At 39.9% G+C, this 19334-nt stretch overlaps 1 protein-coding gene across 1 annotated transcript in view; it reads left to right on the top strand.

Annotated features, from left to right (window-relative positions):
- Positions 1 to 19334, top strand: part of dpp10 (dipeptidyl peptidase like 10) — a gene marked incomplete at its 5' end in the record, with an annotated part of 201361 nt that overhangs the window by 92613 nt on the left and 89414 nt on the right. Inside the window, 2 exons of the mRNA XM_084544737.1 lie at positions 6917 to 7031; positions 8790 to 8885. Of these exons, the coding sequence (XP_084400863.1) occupies positions 6917 to 7031; positions 8790 to 8885 (211 nt within the window). The remainder of the gene's footprint in view (positions 1 to 6916; positions 7032 to 8789; positions 8886 to 19334) is intronic.

Here is a 19334-nt window from a genome sequence, read left to right on the forward strand (position 1 = left end):
CCAAGAGATCATTCAAGAATTTTGAGTGTGAAAAAAAAGAAAAAAAAAAGAAACGTTGACATCAAAGCCACATTTTTACTCAGCGTTTTAAGAAAACAGGTTTATAAAGGCTTCATTGAAGGTGTTGAGATGACATATTACTCTACTTTATGTGCAGCCTTGGAGGAGGAAATGTAAACAAACCACTGCTAATTGAGAATGTGCTTGTTAAAATAAGAAAGGATAAACACGCTTTCTAAATGCTTTTTCTCTAAGGATTCAATAACATACAGCAGTATAAAAACCCTATTCCTGACCCATGGCAATTTTTTGAAAGCACCCCCACATTATAACAAGCATGTAAAATGTGTGCGCAGGACGATATATGAAATCTCTCTTTTTTCACTATCCCAGACATTGTCATGCTGTTGCTGCTGAATTGCTAAACTCAGCATTCATATTAATTAGTACGCAGCAATGCCTTTGCACTGCTGTGTGAGTTAACAACCTTGCATATGTGAAACCAATATGGCAGGGACAGTGACTAATTGAGAATTATCTCACATGGATCAGAGGCCAATGGCAGCGTCCTTCAGGGCAAGGCTGATAATGCTAAATACAATAAGATGACAACATCTATAAGCTTGCTGTTTCCTATTAGCCATTGGATCAATTTCAGATGTTAAGCCTCAAGACCCCAGCGTGGCTTTGGCTGTGGCTGTCAATGATTCATGAGGCAGTGAGAAATGGTATTTCATGGGTAAACAAAAATAAGCCTGTACAGATGGCGTTATTTTCTTCTCCCTGCCCGACCTGCTGTCATTGTTAAAATGGCTCAGATTCTGCCGAAATGCTGCTTGTCATTTGTCACACTACCACCAAGGTCAGAGTCCAGGCGAGGGTAAGCTCACAGCTCTATAAATATCCTGACTCCTCTAACACTACTGTGTGTGATGTGAACAAACACTCACTCTTGTGCACAGTAAGGCCACCAAAGCGAAAGCTTATTAGCAGGAGTCTGATGAAGATGGCAGGGGTCTTAATCAAATGTCTCGGAGGCGGCATTAGCATTCTAATCTTACACAATGTCTTATTATCCAAACCCAGCATTTTCATGTCCGCCTTCAATAATAGATTCAGAGATGTGTGTATGTACATAGCTGTGTCTATGCTTGTGTTCTAGCTTACTTGCTTACCAAGATGTCCTGTAGTGCTCCCAATGCCAAAAACAAAGATCACATTGAGGGGCAGCTGTGGCTCAGTTGGTAGAACGGCTTGTTCACAAACCAGAGGGTTAGCGGTTTGAACCCCCGTGTACATGGATCACACGCCGAAGTGTCCTTGAAACAAGACACTGAACCCTGAGTTGCTCCCAGTGGCTGGCTGAAAGGAATGAGGAATAACCACGGTCCTTTCAGCCAGACACTGGCTGTTGTTCAGCTGCACAGAGCTGTTCAGAAAAAAAGGCCACATCAAACATCTGTGGTGTCTTTTGTTTGACAGACTGGTGCCAAATGCAGAAGGATAGGACAATAGATAAAATATAACTATGTACAGTCTCAGTCAGTGTGATCCGGCAGGAATCAGCTCTGTCTCTATCCAGTTGTGTTTGTTCTTATTACAGGCTTCCTGTAACAAGTCAATTTTATTTCTTAAATTAAGGCTTTTCTTGCTATTTCAAAGACAGATGATGTGATTATGGAAATGGCTTCTGTTAGTGCACAGCTAAGCCATATGATTGCAGAGGGACTGCTTTGCAGCAGTAAAGAGGGAGATTTTTTCCTCTGCTGTTCCTTTGTCTGCTTTCTACCGCTGATGCCCTTCTGACACTGATTGTTGAAAATTGTACAGAATAAAAACAGCGAATGTGCAAATGAGGGACACTAATGCTTTGCATGGAAATCAGTTTGCTAATCATGGGTGGTTGTAAGTGTGAGGAGAGGGCTGGCATCACCAGGGTTATTTTCCTTTTTACCGAGCGGCACTGCTAAGACGCATTAAGGGATTTATTTTTTTCTTAAAGTCAAGATACCTCAGGGTCTTCTGTGATTCTGAACTGATATTTGAAATCCGTCCACTGTCACAGGCATATCAACCTGAAAAGGAACTGCAGTAAAACAAAAGGCAAACCTGTGGTTATTTATTCACTGTCAAGCTGCACTTTCTAAATATTGCACTGTGACCAGCAGTGGTGTCGGTCAGGTCCTGCTGGAATTCATGGATCATCACTGTTAACTCAGCCATGCCCCTTAATACTTCCCTAACATCCCATGTGATCCATTATATTCTGTGGTCTACTTGATCTGTTGAATAATTGACTGTATTGATTGAGTGAGATAGCATTTGTTCCAGAAACAGTCAGGTAGAATTACCGCCAGAGTCAGTTTAATTAAAAGATACTTCCAATCCTTTTCTTGGTCGAATTAATAAATAATGAGTGATGGAAGTAAAATGAGAGGCCTAGATTTGTGCATGTGCAGCAGTGTTTTGTCATTTTTGTTCTGTCAGGACACTGAGACAGAGCAAACCCTGAGTACTTTAATGATTTCTTTTTAATTTGCTCTTCCATTACACGGGAGGCGGAGAATAAATATTGACTGTGCTCATTGGTTAGCTTTGACTCAGCGTTCACATTGTTACAACATGGCTCTAGAATTGTTTTATGTATGTTTTCAATGTGTACATCAAAGCACTGAGAGAAATTGCTCGTGCATGTTTGAAATATATCTCAGGATAATAAGCACTGCATTAGCACTACCTAAGAACTAACTAAATCTGGAGAAAATGTTTTATTACATTTAGATGAAAAATAAGCTATTGTGTAAAAAAAAAAAAATAAAAAGAAAGAAAGAAAGAAATTTTGGTCCCTTTTTAGCCCACTCAGGATCCTTTTATATTTCTCTTTAAGTAAATACATGAGGGCAGCCATTTGACATGACCTTTCTGTCGTGAGGGTTTTGTCTTTTCTTTGTCATCGTATTTGGTCTCCAACAGGGGTTGAACGAATTCAGATTTTTTAAAGTTGACTAATATGTGGTGAAAGACAAGTCAGCATCGACTAGTTGATAATGTCGCACATAAAAACACTGTTCAAATTAACGCTTTGCAACAATAAAATCTATGTTCTTGACCTGAATACATATTGGAGCGTTTTACGTAAAAGAAACTACGGAGGCTTTTCTGCAAGGTAACTGAAGCTTGAACACGGGCTACTGTCTGCCGTAGCCCACGTCATCACCATAAACACCAACAGCAACAACGTCAACTAATAGAACACAACAGAACTGAACAGAAACACATGACCTTATCAATACTGTGCACTGCAGAGATGTACAAATCAGCATCATTAGTAGCGTTTGATAGTACTTCACAGCGTGTTGTAAGATAATATAATGTAGTCGGGATAAAAAAAAGCTGCATAACTCCAATGCCTTTTCCATGTATAGCAGCTAAAGGTCTAGTAACTTTAGACAATGAAATTCACCAGCATTGCTGATTTGCAGCCTCCTCTCTGTTACCGCAGGTGAATTAGTTAATTAAAATCATACCTTCAGAAGAGTGTGCATTGCAGTAGTACTTTTGCTGTATTTCAGCATTGACATGTCACCGTAGAACCCCTGCTAGTTTGCCACAACGGCCCACTGGGCTCCTCACCTGTCTTCTCCGACGCGTCTGTGTTGCTTTTGCCGCATTTTTGTCCTGCTTAAAGCATCATGGCACAACAGTAAAGTCGACTAGTCGGTACAACCCCTTGTCTCCAGTGGACTATACACTGTATTGGTGTTAGTTTGTTTCAGTTTCTTTTACACTCAACTGATAAAAAAGGGAAATAAAATACAAGTCTGCTTTACAATTAAAACTATAAGTTGACCAGGTAAACTGTTGCTAATTACTGCTGTATTCATGTGGTGAGGTAAAAAATGACCCCCACACACACTTAAAGTCACCAACTCACCAGTTCCTCAAATGTCGTCCATATCCTGCTAACACAGCTAATACCCACCCAATGTCAGACACTAGCAGCGGATAAAATAATTTTAATGTGTCCCATCGCAGGTATGCATGAAAGAATTTGTCACCCAGACTTATGTTTCTGTGTTTATTGCTCCAAACACAGAAACAAATTCTCTGGCAATAAAAATGATTCTGATTTGATCACCAGCCCAGAGATCAAGAGTGTGTGATTTGAAAGTCTGCCTGTTATTTATTTCACTAGAGAAAGAAAAACATAAAAAAAAAAGAATGACCGTGAGCATGTCTCGCACCCTCACATCCTTGCCTGTCACAGTTTATTTGTTTCAACTGGATAAAGGTGCACGTCTAAAACGCATCTAGCCTGGATTTAGCGAGCTGCATAGCGAGCATAACGTGGCACCTGTTCCACTATTTGTGCTAATGTAAGCAAAAAACAATATTCTGTACTGACCACACAGAGATAATTATAGCATCCATCTAATCTCTGGAATGTGAGTTAAACCTTAAGAGCAACAATTGCTTCATTTGTTACTTTAGTTTGTGATAAATCACTAGTAACCCTTTTAGCACTTTTGTTACACTGCAATTTTTTTATTATTATTTTGACATACATAATACAATGATCCAGTCTATGTGGGTATGAAATGGAAAGACTGTTTATCAGGTTTACAGCAAAGATTATAAATAACAGGATTTACTGAGAACTGATAATTTAATCCAGTTATATTTATAGCTATAATATTCTGTTATTTGATTTAAGTATCTAGAAAGTACCATAACCGTCTGACCCAAATGTTCCTGCTGTGATATGAATATGTGTGTGTGTATAGTGCTAAAGTGGTATGTTGGCGTGAAAAATAATAATAATAATAATAAAATGTTAGGAGCAGACCTTTGTCCTTGTATTTATACTTTCAGGTGCTGAAAACATAAAGGCACAGGTTTCTTGTTCATGCCACTCGGCCTGTTAGAAGTTTTATAACCCTGTGTGTCGCTTTGTACCACAGACTTGCACATTTATGTGAAGTAAGTGAACACATTCTGAAAATGAATGACATGCTGACAAAAAGTCTAAGAAAAATGTAGGAGAGGAAAAGAAAATGCAAACTGATTTGAGTTGTAATGTGTGACAGCTTTTTGTGTTTGTTTTTGTGAGATGTGATCAAATGGGAGGGATGACACAGCATATAAATACATGTGGTTTCTTGAAACTATCGTAACTCCAGATAGTAAAGGTTCTGGTTGGTTTGGTTTATTGTTCTGATTAAAGGATTGGAACAGTGACTGCTGTGCTTATTTTCCATTTTTCCAAAAGAATAAAGGAAGCTTCTCCAATCTGCCTAGATTTATTGGGAATTTTATCTCATCTGATGAGGGTATAAAGATTGGGATATAACCCAGTTGCTGTCTCATTCCCTCTGGTGGACTAACCGTTTATCAGGGCCAGTCCTATGCTCCACAGTAATGGTAATAGAGGGACTCAGCGGGTCCAAATTCTCTTAGTGGTTCTATCATTGCTTATAATTGAGCTAATAAATTGAAGATGATGGTTCAGAAATGGCTAAATAGGAAATTGGGGGGAAAATGAGACAGAGGGAACATGCAAGGGAGAATGAAAGACTCTCATGCACTGTGGCACAAGGGCAATTTAGAGTGTATCGGTTTTCAAGGACATGTCAGCCTTTTGTGGTATTAATGAAATGAGCAGTGGTCCAAGTCCTGATAACAGATCAGTGGTATGAATCCAAGTGGGGCTGTGAATGATGTAAAGGTGCGTCCACGTAATGTGCATCCGCAGTCATGGTGACGCTTAACTGCTTTTGGTCCACCTGTTCCTCCAAATGTAAAAATTGTAAAAGCAGCTAAAATGTTGGTACTAAGTGGTCTACGAGAAAGACCTGGAAGCACTTCAGACATAATTGACTCATCAGTCAGTATGAATGCATGAAACATTTCTAGTCATGACTCAAATCAACAAGTGAGCCACACAGCCACGCTATGTCAAGTGCTTATAAAATGGATATCCAAGAAAATGTGATACAGGTGCAGAGACAGGTTCTTTTACAAACGCAGAACCTGCCTCTGATTGGCATCAATCTGTGCCACCTCCCCTCCAGCCAATCAGAGGGTAGAAGTGTGTAGGTGAGCAATCACTGAATTTCACCTGCAGGGGTTTGTGGGTAATTGAGGCCAGGAGAAGCTGCAGAGAGAAGAAATTTCTAGGTGGTGGGGGGCGGCTTAATTTACCTTATCAGAGGCAGCAGATGTGGTGGAAGACTGTGTATAAGACTTTCTAATACCAGGAGTCAGAAAAAGTTGCAGGCAAACGCTTCACAAACTCTCCTGGATAGCTATTTCCCTGCAGATAACATCACACAGAGTGTACTCTATGGTCATTCAGACCGAGCATAGGCCCTTGAATGCAAATGCCCACTGGATTCTTTATCCGCAAAGCATGTAGCGGCATCTCTGTTTGAGGGTCATAGCACGCAGCTCAGAGGTAGAAAGAGTGACCCCTGGCCCAGCGGAAATAATCTTTTTCACAGGTCAGAAGATGTAATTCAGAAGAAAGGTTGACCAAACAGTGACTGAACTATGCACATACTTTTCAGTGCTGAGATGCATATCATGCATTTTCATTTTTTCAGGCTTACAGAGAGGCTCATGCAAAGCCCTCCATTGCAAATCTTTCACTGTGCAGGAGATTGGATTGACAGTACAAAGCTTCAGTATGACCCATGCTGATAGGGGCTGTAAGCAGAACCGCGGTGTACATGTGCGTAACAGGTAACAGGTGTAGCATTCTGAACAAATATCTACTTTTCTTCTGCATTTCTGGTGTCTGTTGGCATCAATCTATTATCTGGTGAAATTTGCATTCATCATAAACTACGCCAATCAATTCAACATTTGTTTCTCTATCCATCTGACTGCAGTTGTATTTCTCTGTGTCTCTCTGCAGGACCTGGGTGGCGTGAGTCCTCCTCAGAGAAACTGGAAGGGGATTGCCATCGCTCTGCTGGTCATCCTGGTGGTCTGCTCCCTCATCACCATGTCTGTCATCCTCCTCACTCCAGGTAACACTCACCGGCTTGTGTGAGCTGTGCTCTGTGCTTTACAGATCCCGTGGTTGCTCTGCTACAAGAATCCTCGTTGGTTTTGCATGCTGTTGTTTCTGAGGCCGCTTTGCCGCAGTCGTTCTCCGTGCACCTACAACAACACCACCACCACAACTTGTAATGTCACGAAAGAAAGAGTCAACATTTTAAATGACTAAGTGTGATGTGAAACGAAGTGGCTCGTATTGACAGCCTTACAGCAAATTGTTGCCCAACTCCCCTCAGCTCAACCGAGCTTTTGAAATCCCGCTCATTGTTTTCTTTTTATGGCCTACAGCTTCTATTGTTATCAGTCGTGTTCAGCTTGTTCTGCTATTCCCACATGGCCAACACAATCAGTTAATGCTGAACGAGTCTAGACCCGTTTAAAATGATTTTATTGTTCCAGACGTAAAAGACTGTGGATGCACAGATCACCTCTAGTGTTACCTCTCTCCTCTACTGACTGGTGGTGCAACCTAAAACTGCACACATAAATATTTTTATATGGATAAAATGAATGCATCATTTGAAATATACAGTATGCCTTTATGTAATATTGACACTTCATACTCAATAATGTTGCTCATGGGGTCATCAGAATCCATCACAATCCACTGCTCATAAAGCCACACTCTCCCCCGGTGTATTCCATGCTTGGTTAGACTTTCATTGCCTCCATAAACAAACACGCTGTGTGGAGTTATCAAGAAAAGCCAAGATGGCTGACATTCAAAATAACTTGGCCCTCCTATTCTTCTCACAATCAGCAGCTGTCCTATTCAGAAGGAGCCTACAAAAGGCATGTTCTGTTTCTGTTAAAGGCACAACATTTCATGATTAAAAATGAAACTTTTCCAGGGCCAGCGCTGGGAAAGCTTAAGCCCAGCAATGATCCTAATAAACATTAATGAACATATGGAATGTTACTGTGAGAGACAATTGATGTGTGAGTATAAGTGCCTTTATTTACATCTGGATTACAAAGGGATAAGGCAGACATGTCTACATGTCCATTTTTTATTTTGAAATGGAAGTCTTGCAGCCACTGGATTAATTCCTATCTTTATTTGGGCAGAAGTCTTTTGGCCACGAATGAGTAATTTCAGTTACTTATTAGTCCCTCTGAGTGTTGTCATTTTAGCTACAACTCTTTATTTGCTCTGTTTTGGACACCTTCAAAACCTGACTAAATTTTAGCTGTGGATGATACGGGAAGACCTGTAGTTACTAGTGGTTACTATGAGAAACCACAAACTGATTTTAGACTTCACACAGCATGAATCTGTGAACAGCCGTTCATGGCTCCCTGTAATACTGCACACAAACTTTACCACTGCCTCGTTTTGATATGTCAGCATTTATTCACATTAGAACTGCATATTCTTACTGTGTATACAAACTGACCTACTGTAATTGAGATTCTCTTTGAATTATTCCCCCCATCCCATCCCATCCCATGGGAATCCCCGAAGAAAACTATGGGCTACATTATTCCAGAAATAAATGTCAGCTACTACCCAAAGTCATCTTTTTTTATGGGCCATGTTGTGTTTGTGATCATTTTATGTCACAGAAACATTTAAATGCCACTGGCAATGCAAATATTCACTTCAAGCCGCATGCCTGCTAGATAGCAATTTGACTTGCTGAACAGAGGTGTATATTTTTATATTTTTTTTGCAAAAAAAAAAAAAAGTTCTGCAACTTCACAATTCATGGCTTTTTCCCCCGCAGCTGACAACCAAGCTGGAAGTGACACTAAACTGATGGTGGAGGATTTGTTCAAACCTGAGTTCAAGGTCCATGACCCGGAAGCAAAATGGATCAACGGTGAGTAATCCACATGGACTGAACCTGCTGGTTTTCAGACCTGTTATGTTATGAATGGGAATGAGCTGAGCCACTGCTAATGATGAAATACACAGTTTACAAGCCTAGGTTCTAACTTAAACAAAACAGGCCAAGCAGCATTTTTTTAAAGACAGAGATATAGCTGTCACAAGGCTTTATTGCTTGCCTGTCCTATGGAATGATGAAACAAACCTCCCACAGCATTCCTAACTAGATTAAAGTTAAAGTGTGTACATTACCTGTTTCCTGGTTGGTGTTGCTGCGCATGTTTTTTATACAAAAAGCACCTTGACTGTTACTTGACATTAACGCCATCTCAGTGAGTTCTGAATGTCCCTTTCAAGAGCGGACAACAACTCTGTTTCTGTTCAGCAGCACAGAGAGGACATCTCTCTCCGCTGTCTCTCCTGCTTTGTAATTGAGGCTCACTAATATAGCCAGCAGTTTACTGTTAAACAAGGCTGGCATGTTTCACCCAAGCTTTACCTTGCATCTAGTTATGCAAATTTAGATGTTCGGATTTATTTTCCCTCTCCTTATTTACATTGTATTGATTCCTTATTTGCCAGAAGGGGATCATATGTTAAGCCTGGAAGGCCTTGGCTGGAAATAAACCACATCAAGTGGAGTGCAAGTGAATCTGATTATGGTTTGCTCAGAGGGAGGGAGAAGATAATGATACCTCAGAGGGAAAGGATGGACCGGATTGTGGCGTTCCCGCATTGCTCTCCGTCTGTCTCCTTTCTTGCGGATTAGTGTGTTTGTTTTGGCTTTCCTCTTCGCTGCCCTTCGACTGCGTGACTCTTATTTTGCGCCCGAGGGCAAGGGAAAAAGGCAAGGCCTTTCTGTCCATCAATATTTCATTCCTGGGTGACATTTTTCCGCTATCATTGCAATGCCATCCCATTCCCTGAGCTGACCCCAGGCTAGACAGAGAGAGCACCAATGTTGTGCGATGAGGCAGTCAGAAAAGTCAGCTTTATAGGGTGGTTTGTGGATAGATGGAGCAAAATAGACCCCAGACAAATGGGAGAAGATAACAGACAGACGGGCGAGAGTAAAGATTGATCACTAGGATTTGGAGCAAAAATTAGATTTTTTTTTTTCCTCCCCTAACCTAAGGCTTCAGAGGTTTTGACTCAAATCTCTTCAGCCTCCATCTGCATCAGAGATAAATAGGTAGATCATGTGATCCAGTGAGGAATAAGCAAATGAGATGCTGTGGCTGGTATTTTGTCATATTAATTTCATTCTTTTGCATTAGTTTCGTTTCATTCATTATCTGTAACTACTTGTCCTCTATCCCAGTTTTTAATTTTGGCCCACCGTGTACTTCAGTTTGAACCCCTGCTTTAAGTCATGGGCCAGACTCGATATTTACTGAAACCCTCTGGAGCTTCTGCTTTATGTCCAGGTCCTTGTACATGTCATGGTGTTTCATTTCATATTGTCTTTTTATATTCTGTTCCAGGGGTGTAATATCAAAGATAATATCAAATGTCTATAGGAGCTGACCCCGCCGGTATATAGTGCATGCACCGGCAATACTATAAATCCCAGAATGCTTTGATGGTGCGTCAATCAAGACCGGGATGTGTCCCTTCCTCCTCTGTTGACATTCATTAGCAACCCCAGTCACTTCGGGCAAATTTAAGCCACCGCTTCCCCAGAATGTCCAAACAAAAGATGGAAAACAGAAGCTTTCAAGACAGGCTGGAGGGAGATTATCTGTTCACGAATGTAAAGGACAGACCTGTTTGTGTTGTGTGCAGAGCCAACGTGGCTGTTACGGAAGAATAGGGTAACAGGGGGGCTGGAGCCTAACCCAGCTGCCATTAGGCAAGAGGTGGGGTACACCCTGGACAGTTTACCTTTATCACAGGGTGAACACAGAGAGACAAACCACCATTAACACTTGCATACACACCTAGGGCCAATTTAGAATAACCTAACAAGCATGTCATATGGATAGCTATGAGATATATTAGAAAAATGTATTCCTGTTAAATTGCCTAATGCTTTTTGTGGATAAGAGGAAAGAAAAACAACGACATGAATAAAATAACTGATGGATCATTAAACAGTAATCAGAGCTTATGCGTATATTAAGTTGGCCAAAGGTGTAATTTCATACAAATACAAAAGATTTACTGGGGAAGAGCATCTGTAATCAGCCAACTACAGCTGTCCTAAGGAGTCTCAAAAAGGAAACTATACTAATTTGTTTGAACAACCTCCGCTGTGTTTCCCTGTGTTGTTCTCTTCATTTAGGCACAACTAAACGTTTGGACTTGCTTTTCAAGTGGCCTTGCCTTCCAGCTGAACTGTGTGTTGAGAAATGAAAGTTGGACAAATGCAACTAATGTCCGATAGTAGATGTGTGAGTATTGCTGCTATTCTAATAGCAGTTAGACATCTTCAAAATGAAGTCTCCCATTTTCTTCCACCTCAAACACAATGGAGATGAACAGAGAGAGCCAATAGCAATATGTGTGCATTCTCACTTGTTAAGGAGCCCCTGAAATGTAAAGCTAAAAGGAAAAAATAGTCACAGTGACTTTAACTAAAACAACTAAGGTCAGCATGTTGTTTTTTGTATGTGAGACATTTTTTAGCTTTTCCTTGGTCAGCACAAAATGAACTAAACCACTGTTGTTAAAGTGGCAGTATAACCTAATATCCAGGAGCAGTGGTGACTTTTATTCTTACATCAGTTAATGAGTGGTGATATAAAGTCACGGATGGATGACTTTCTGCAGACTTTACAACTTGATGATAAGCCAAATGGAGTGCATCATTACACATTCAATTTGCTGTTAAGAGCACAGGTATTCAGGTAGACCTTCATCTGACTGGCAGTGGAGCCAGTTTTACTCTGGTCATTGTTTCCTTAAATGCATCACAGTCTTATATTGGCAACGAGGAGGATGAGTATAATTTCCAGTACTAATTTCCAATTATCTCTTTGGACTAGAGGATTAGCATCATTACATCAGTCACATAGTTGTATTTCTTCAAGCAATTTTAACCTGTGTGTATGACAGAAATCTGCATATCTCCTGTTGTTCTGATATACATTAAAGTAATCCATTTGCAGGATGGCTCTTGTCTGCAGACTGGCTTGACATTTATGCAGCATTTCCCTGTAATTCATTGCCATTTTGATGTAGCTGAGGTCGTAATTGATGAAGATCTGTGCAGAGATTACGGCACGACATCTGGTTATTGTCAGGCACATGTGAAAAATACGACATGCACACTCTTCTCCAGCTGTTGCTTGTGAGCACTTGCAAGTGTGCGAATGCTGGATGGGTGTCTGTTTTTCATGCCGATGTGTGTTACCGAGAAAGTCACATTCAGCTGCTGCCACATGTGATTCAGTGAGCGTCAGTTTCTATCAGTGACATTGCACGCTCCCCTTGTGGGCTGGGCACCCTCAGCCTGTCACTGGCAATCTGGTGAGAGCATGGCATCGTATTGCCTCTGCAACGGCCCAGTCTGGTCATTTTAACACACCAGTTGGTTACTTAAGCTCTCAAAAACAGAAACACTTAGTAGACTTAGGAGACAGCCATTGAAGTAAAGTTACATATCTGTTTTTTTTTCTGTATGCAATTTCCAGTGAAATTTACAATCCGTATTACCTCAGTACCTCAGTATTATTGTCATACTGCGTATTGTATAACATATAGTGTATCGTTCTATATGTTCATAATAAGAACTTTTAAAATGTAGAGAATTTCAGGAGCAATTTCAGAGGATGTTGCATATGAAATCCATGCAAGGACAGGGTTTGATGCAAAATCACTCGTGTGTATATATATATATATATATATATATATATATATATATATATGTATATACATACATACATACATATATACAACACCCATGTGAACAATACATGGTTACATTTTGACTGGAATTGAATTTGTCCTGAATTCTGGCAATAGACCGGAAATCTGATGTAACTGTGCAACAGAAAAGTCATAGCATGCTTCTGCAGTTTCCCTTTTTTCATAGGTTAGTATACCTAAAATGAATAGAATAAATGAGAGCCCCAAATTATTGGCAAAATTCCCAGACATCATCTAAAAGAGATTTCAAAATAACTGGGAACAATAATTCGTACTTGCCCCTGTTGGTTGCATGGACAAAGTTCTGACTCCACCTTTTCTGATCTCTCTTTTAATATACATTACAATCTGTTGGTCTCTTTTGAGGTCCCTATGTTAAAATGTCAGTTCAGTCTTCGTGCACCTTTGTACGGAGCTGTGCATGTACAGTACATACAATCTCTGTAAATCCGTTATTGAGCCTTTTACGCATCAATACTGTTTACATCAAACAAATTACAACTTGACTTCACCCAGTTACCTTTCAGCTGCACACAGCCCGTCAGCTCTCATCATTCACCGCAGTCAAATGCATCATTTTGTTTTTTAGCTAAAAAGCAGGCTTGCACCTGACAGACTGTTAAAACCCTGCTGGACTGTTTGCGTGCATAAATGTACTGAGACTCTTTCAGAAATAAACACCAGCACAGACATATCAGCATTTTATAACTTGCTCAACGGCATCACTTTTCTCTTTTACTTTCTGATTTTAACTAACACTACCACACAATCATTCATGAGACATTTATATACTCTAGTTGCACATCAACTTGCACCACAGTCCTTCTAAGTTGTGTGATTGATTGGCGAGCTACTGTATTGTACTATTAACAGGTGAAATTTCTGTAGCTAAACTGACTGGATAATGACACTTACACTAAAGAGAGGTGACATCTGCTGAAGGAGAGTCATATCTTTGGTCGAGTGTGTGTCCTTGACGACGATAAAGGCCTTTCTACTTTGACCTAATTACTGACATATAAGTAATGCCAGTTCAGTAATGCCAATTCAACTAATGGAAAAATCACAATTTTCATTCTGCACGTCTTCTGCTTCCCTAGCATATTTATGCAGTAGAGCATCCCTGCTCATCCTCTACATCATGTCTGAATAGATATCCAGGATTTGATTCTTTTTCTAAAGCTGTTAAAGCCTGTGCATGTTAACGTCTCCTACAAGCTCTGTGCCGTGAGAGCCATGTTTCACTTTTTGTGTTTTTCTTTTAATCAGCTTTTTTCTCTCTAGATTTATACTAATGTAACCACTTGTGTAACAATACAACAGGGTTGGTCTGTGTGTCTTCCTAATCAAACGAAGTCGCTATTAATGTGGTCTAAGTTTCTGCATTACTGAACACTGTATTGTTCAACTTATTTAGCGACAGAGAACTACCCTTTTAACCACCCCTTCCATGTTTGACATTGTCCACCACCAATGTTCAGTGCCAGTGCAGTGAGCAGAGGTGTCAAAAGTATTCACATTCTGTACTTAAGTAAAAGTATGGATACTTGTCTAAAAAAATACTCTGGTAAAAGTAAAAGTACTGATTCAACTCCTTTACTCAAGTAAAAGTAAGAAAGTACAGGCTCTGAAATGTACTTAAGTAAAAAGTAAAAATTATTTTTTGCTATTAATGAAACAATTCATCTGTTGATAATTTTGCAAAATGAAAACGTTCTAGCAGAATAATCTAGACTGAATTGACCAGATGTCCTGCATGAACATCTGGATCATTTTTAATAATAAATTGAGGGTTATTGGGTTGTTGTTTTTAAACCGCTAGCTAGTGTTAGCTATAAACTATCAAAACGGTGTGTTTCCATAGCATTGCTAACGTTGTAAACTAGCTTCCAAAAAATCATAATCCAAAAAGCTAATGATAGCAACAGAAACCACACCATACCTGAATTTGTTTTTTCACATTAGACCAGTAGTTCTCAAATAGTGGGGTCAGGTGGACTTTCAGTATTAACGTCTCTATTGATGCTTGAACGATAAACACGCCTCCAGTCACTAGGTGGCAGCAGAGCTCAAAGTAACCAACAGGCTGCCTGTTCAAAACAGTAGAAGAAGAACACAGGAAGCGCATCTTCAACTTTCCTTCTCTAGTCCGATGCTCTAGTCATGTCCGATCATGTCACGTCTTTTACGTCTTGTCGTCCGTGGAGGTTAAAAAAGTAACGAGCCTGTTTTTCAAATGTAAGGAGTAGAAAGTACAGATATTTGTGTAGAAATGTAGGGAGTAAAAGTAAAAAGTCGTCAGAAAAAGAAATACTCAAGTAAAGTACAGATACCTGAAAAATCTACTTAAGTACAGTAACGAAGTATTTGTACTTCGTTACTTGCCACCTCTGGCAGTGAGTAGCTCCCAAGTAGCTCCCTATGTAGCAGGCTTTGAGATAGGGTGTGGCAGTGGGATTGGCATAGGGGTGCAATGTGTTTGACTTCTTAGCGTTAGGCCAGTGAACGTCAATTGGCTGCCTGCGGGCATTACTGAATTCAAGAATATGTTCCTATATTTATTTATTTTTAAAATCAAATGAAGCCAACGGCCTCTGAAAGTAGCTTGTGCCTTCAATAAAAGATGAGGATAAACTCGTTGCTCTCAATTAACATTTCTTTTATTGTTTCACATGCTAATTTTATCTGTAGTCGTTTTTCACAAATCGCCAAATAAAAGTGACAGGCCATAGTTGTTAGAAATGTTACCTTTTACATTAAATTAAAGTAATAATAATAATAATAATAATACTAAATTTTATTTAAAAGCGCTTTTCAAGATACTCAAAGACACTTTACATAAAAAGAACATCAAATCAGCAAAACAAAGTATCATGTGAACAAATAAATACAACTAAAGTAAAACCAAGAAAATCACAACACTGTACTCACGTTAGGATAGTGGGAGAACATTTAACCCCAGACTCTTTTTTACATAACCAAAGACTGGTTTAACAGTCGGTTCCTCTGGCGCGTTTTTATAGAGTTCATTTCTGAGAAAGCAGCTTTACTGGGGTGGGTGGATGGATGGATGGATGGATGGATGGATGGATAGATGGCTAGATATATAGATAGATTTATTTGTTCACATACTTCTTTAATTTAATGTAAAAAGTAACATTTCTAACAACTATGGCCTGTCACTTTTATTTGTCATTTGTATCTATTTGCTGATGTGACACGGTTACACTTACCATGCTCTTTTCTGATATGTTGACGGTCCAAACATGGTGAGCACATGTTTGGACCGATTGAGAGTCTCACAAATATGAAGCCTAAAATATCGCAATTGGCCCCTAGTGGCAAACCAGGTGATATGAGTCTGTTAACACTGACAAAGACTAAAGAATAACAGAAATTTGGAAGGAAATTAATATATAAAATAATAATATATTATTAGGACACAATATGTATTTTATTTTATTTTACGAGAGCATCTGGCCCTCATAGAGTCTGCCGAGAAAAATTCTGGCCCTTGGACAAATATAGTTGATGACCCCTACATTAGAGGTTAATACAAGAGGCTGGAGCTTGCGCCCTGCTTATTTTCACTTATTACCCATGCTCCAGTCCCACCCTTAGTCCTGATATTAATCACAATGTCCCCAATGCTAACTAAATCTTTTTGATGACAAATGCTAACCAAACCGTAACCATACCTTACTGGATAGTAGCAGCAGTTTCAAACAACAAACAATAAATAACAAAGACACAGTCGTCCTTCACCACTTTGTGGTTGACTTTTCGCGGAGTAGCTACTTTTTTTTTTAATTCATACATATCTAATTTTATAACGCGGAAATTTCGCTATATCGCGGGAAAATACGGCCCATAAAATCGCATCTTCCCGCGCATACACCAAGTGTTCAGCATCTCGCCTTGTCCATTTCACCTCGTGATCTCACTGCTCGTAGTGTTTCTGTGGGGTGTTGTATGAACTTTTGGTAACATGTATTGCAGTTAATTAATTTAAAGCCCTACAATGCCTCCCTTGTTGTAACGTAAACTATTGCACACTGTATTGAATATATCTGTTCTTATTAATTCAATGTAAGCATTTTTGTCTGCTGAAAGAATCAAGGGTTAGAGTTAATGGTAATAATGAGTGATAATAGTGCATCAAACTGACTCAAATTGGCAGCAAGAAGTAAAATCTTAATGTTCCAAAATATACCCGAGTTTACATAGCATTTAGTGATATTTCCTAGGATAAATACGTTTATCTTGGTTATAAAAAACCCTTCAACCAAGTGTGGAGGCCTGTTGCACTGGAAACAAGTACTTACACTTGTTTCTTGTGGCACTATAGACAAGGCATACGTGATCTAGTGCTCCCTAACCCTCCTTCCACACACGCTTCTAGCCATCTCACACACACACACACACACCCTTCCCTTGGCAATTACATATTTAATTACTGTCAATGTGGGGCACTATATGGTGAGTCATTGTTTTCCTTCCACACCTTTTATAAGAATTTGTCATGTGGTAAGAAGCATGATTGCAAATGACTGGGCTGTGACCCAAGCTGTGTTTGGGTGGATGAACTGGCACTTGTGCTTGTGGGTGAATTTAATGACTCTGTGGATTTAAGATAATGTGCACATTATAATAGGGGTAAAGCATACATCAGCTGTGTGTCAATGCCACTTTTGAATGGATGTTTATGTGACATGTTTTCTTCACTGGATGACTAATCACTCCACCGTTCATTTCAGTAGGTCTTCTCGCGTCGAGCCATCAACCCACCTTGATTTTCTTTCATTTTCCTAATTAGCTACATGATCACAGCAATTAATCTCTATTCCCCTGCCACTCAGCGTGGTGGCGAAAGGAATAAAAGATCAGCTGTGTTGCTGTCAGATGCCAGTGATCTGCAAAGTGGTTGGCAACATATGGATCGGTAGCGAGGAAACAGGGCCTTGAAAACAAACAAAAAATAAGTAAATTGCATTCTTTTTAGACTATTTTTCCACTTGCATGGCTTTGCAGGATCATTCTCGGGGGTTAATTAGGCACTGCATGCTCTGGTGCCTCCCATTAATTAACATTAGAGACTCCCAGAGCTGTGCTGGGAACTGCTGCTTAAGCGTCATTGAAGGCATCAGTGGATGTGTGTGTTTATCTGTGGGTCTGCTTGCTGACGTACAAGTGCATAATATAGAACAGGCACAGATCCGTTAGAGCGTGAAGGTTGTTAATGGCTGCACACTGATGTTTGGCTGCTCTTAAGCTGAAAGCAGCCGGACAGCTTTGGTGAACGAACACACAAAACTCACATCCTTCATGTTTCTTTCTGTTCTTTCTCTCACAGACTAAATATTGTTTATTTGGGATAGCGGCCTCATTTGTGTGAACCCCAATGCAGGCCAGCACAGAGCCAAGCCCTCCCTAAGCCTTATGTACCTCACACTCTTCTTCATCGTCCATTAAGCTCCTGTTAGCCCATCCTATTTTTGCGGCTCCTGACATTCCCATTATCGCTGCTTTGAGCAGTGAAAGACACTGATTAAAAGAGAGAGACTGAATTCTCTACTGTTCTTCCTGTGCCCTTGCACACTGTGTGCGATTTTCAACAGAGACAGTGCTGAAGTCAGACATGAACACAGCCATTAGTGCATCAGGAGTCTGATGATTCACTGTGGTTCAATCAAAACTTCTGACAAACCAATATTTTTCATTCAGTAGGTTGACTAGTAGACGTTCCATCATTTGCATACTGTAATGGGTCCGTCCCCCGCATCGAAAAAACAAACACAAGGAATAGCAAGCAAAAACTGAAAATCAATATGAAGCCTGGCACATAGACAGGGCTGTGAGGAAGTTATCATGTCATACCACGTGAAGTTTAGGCTGGTTAAAAAGGAAGGCAGCGGGTGTAAAACACTGAAGCAATATAGTGGAGAAACAAAATGTCTGTCACACTCAGTGGAAAGAGCTCCCTTTGTCATCTACATGAAAGCCAGAGAACAATGTCAGCTGAAAAAAATGTCGTCTATTGATTTCCCACTAACACAAAGCGACACCATCATTGTCAATGCATGACATGAATCTTAACATCTGGAAGAACGCCTCACTTCCCGGATTCTGTTTTAAATATGGCGCTTTCTGTGTCCTGTTGAACCATGATGATGAGCACAAGTATGCTACAGTCAACTTTCAACCAGTGGTTTCAGTATACCTTCAATGAACTGGCATCGAACGCTTCTACACTTTTACAGATGACACAGACCCAAACAATACACCACATTTAATTGTCTACACAGCATTTATGAATTGAAGAATGATTTGCAGGAGTCAACTGAATGTTAATCAAACATATTTTCCTTCGACAAACACATTTAGTGATCTTGGTTTCATCTGACCAAAGGCCAGTAATCGGTTGAATCTTTGTATCTCATTACTTCCAAACAAAACCAAAAATTAAGTTTCATAAATATGTTGTTAAGCGGAGTGTTTAATGCTTGCCTGATTGAGTTAGTTTTGTGTCCAAACTAAACCACTCCTTAATCACAGCTCTGAGATTTTTTTA

This window comes from Chelon labrosus, assembly GCF_963514085.1.
Source record: "Chelon labrosus genome assembly, chromosome: 5".
NCBI lineage: Eukaryota > Metazoa > Chordata > Actinopteri > Mugiliformes > Mugilidae > Chelon > Chelon labrosus.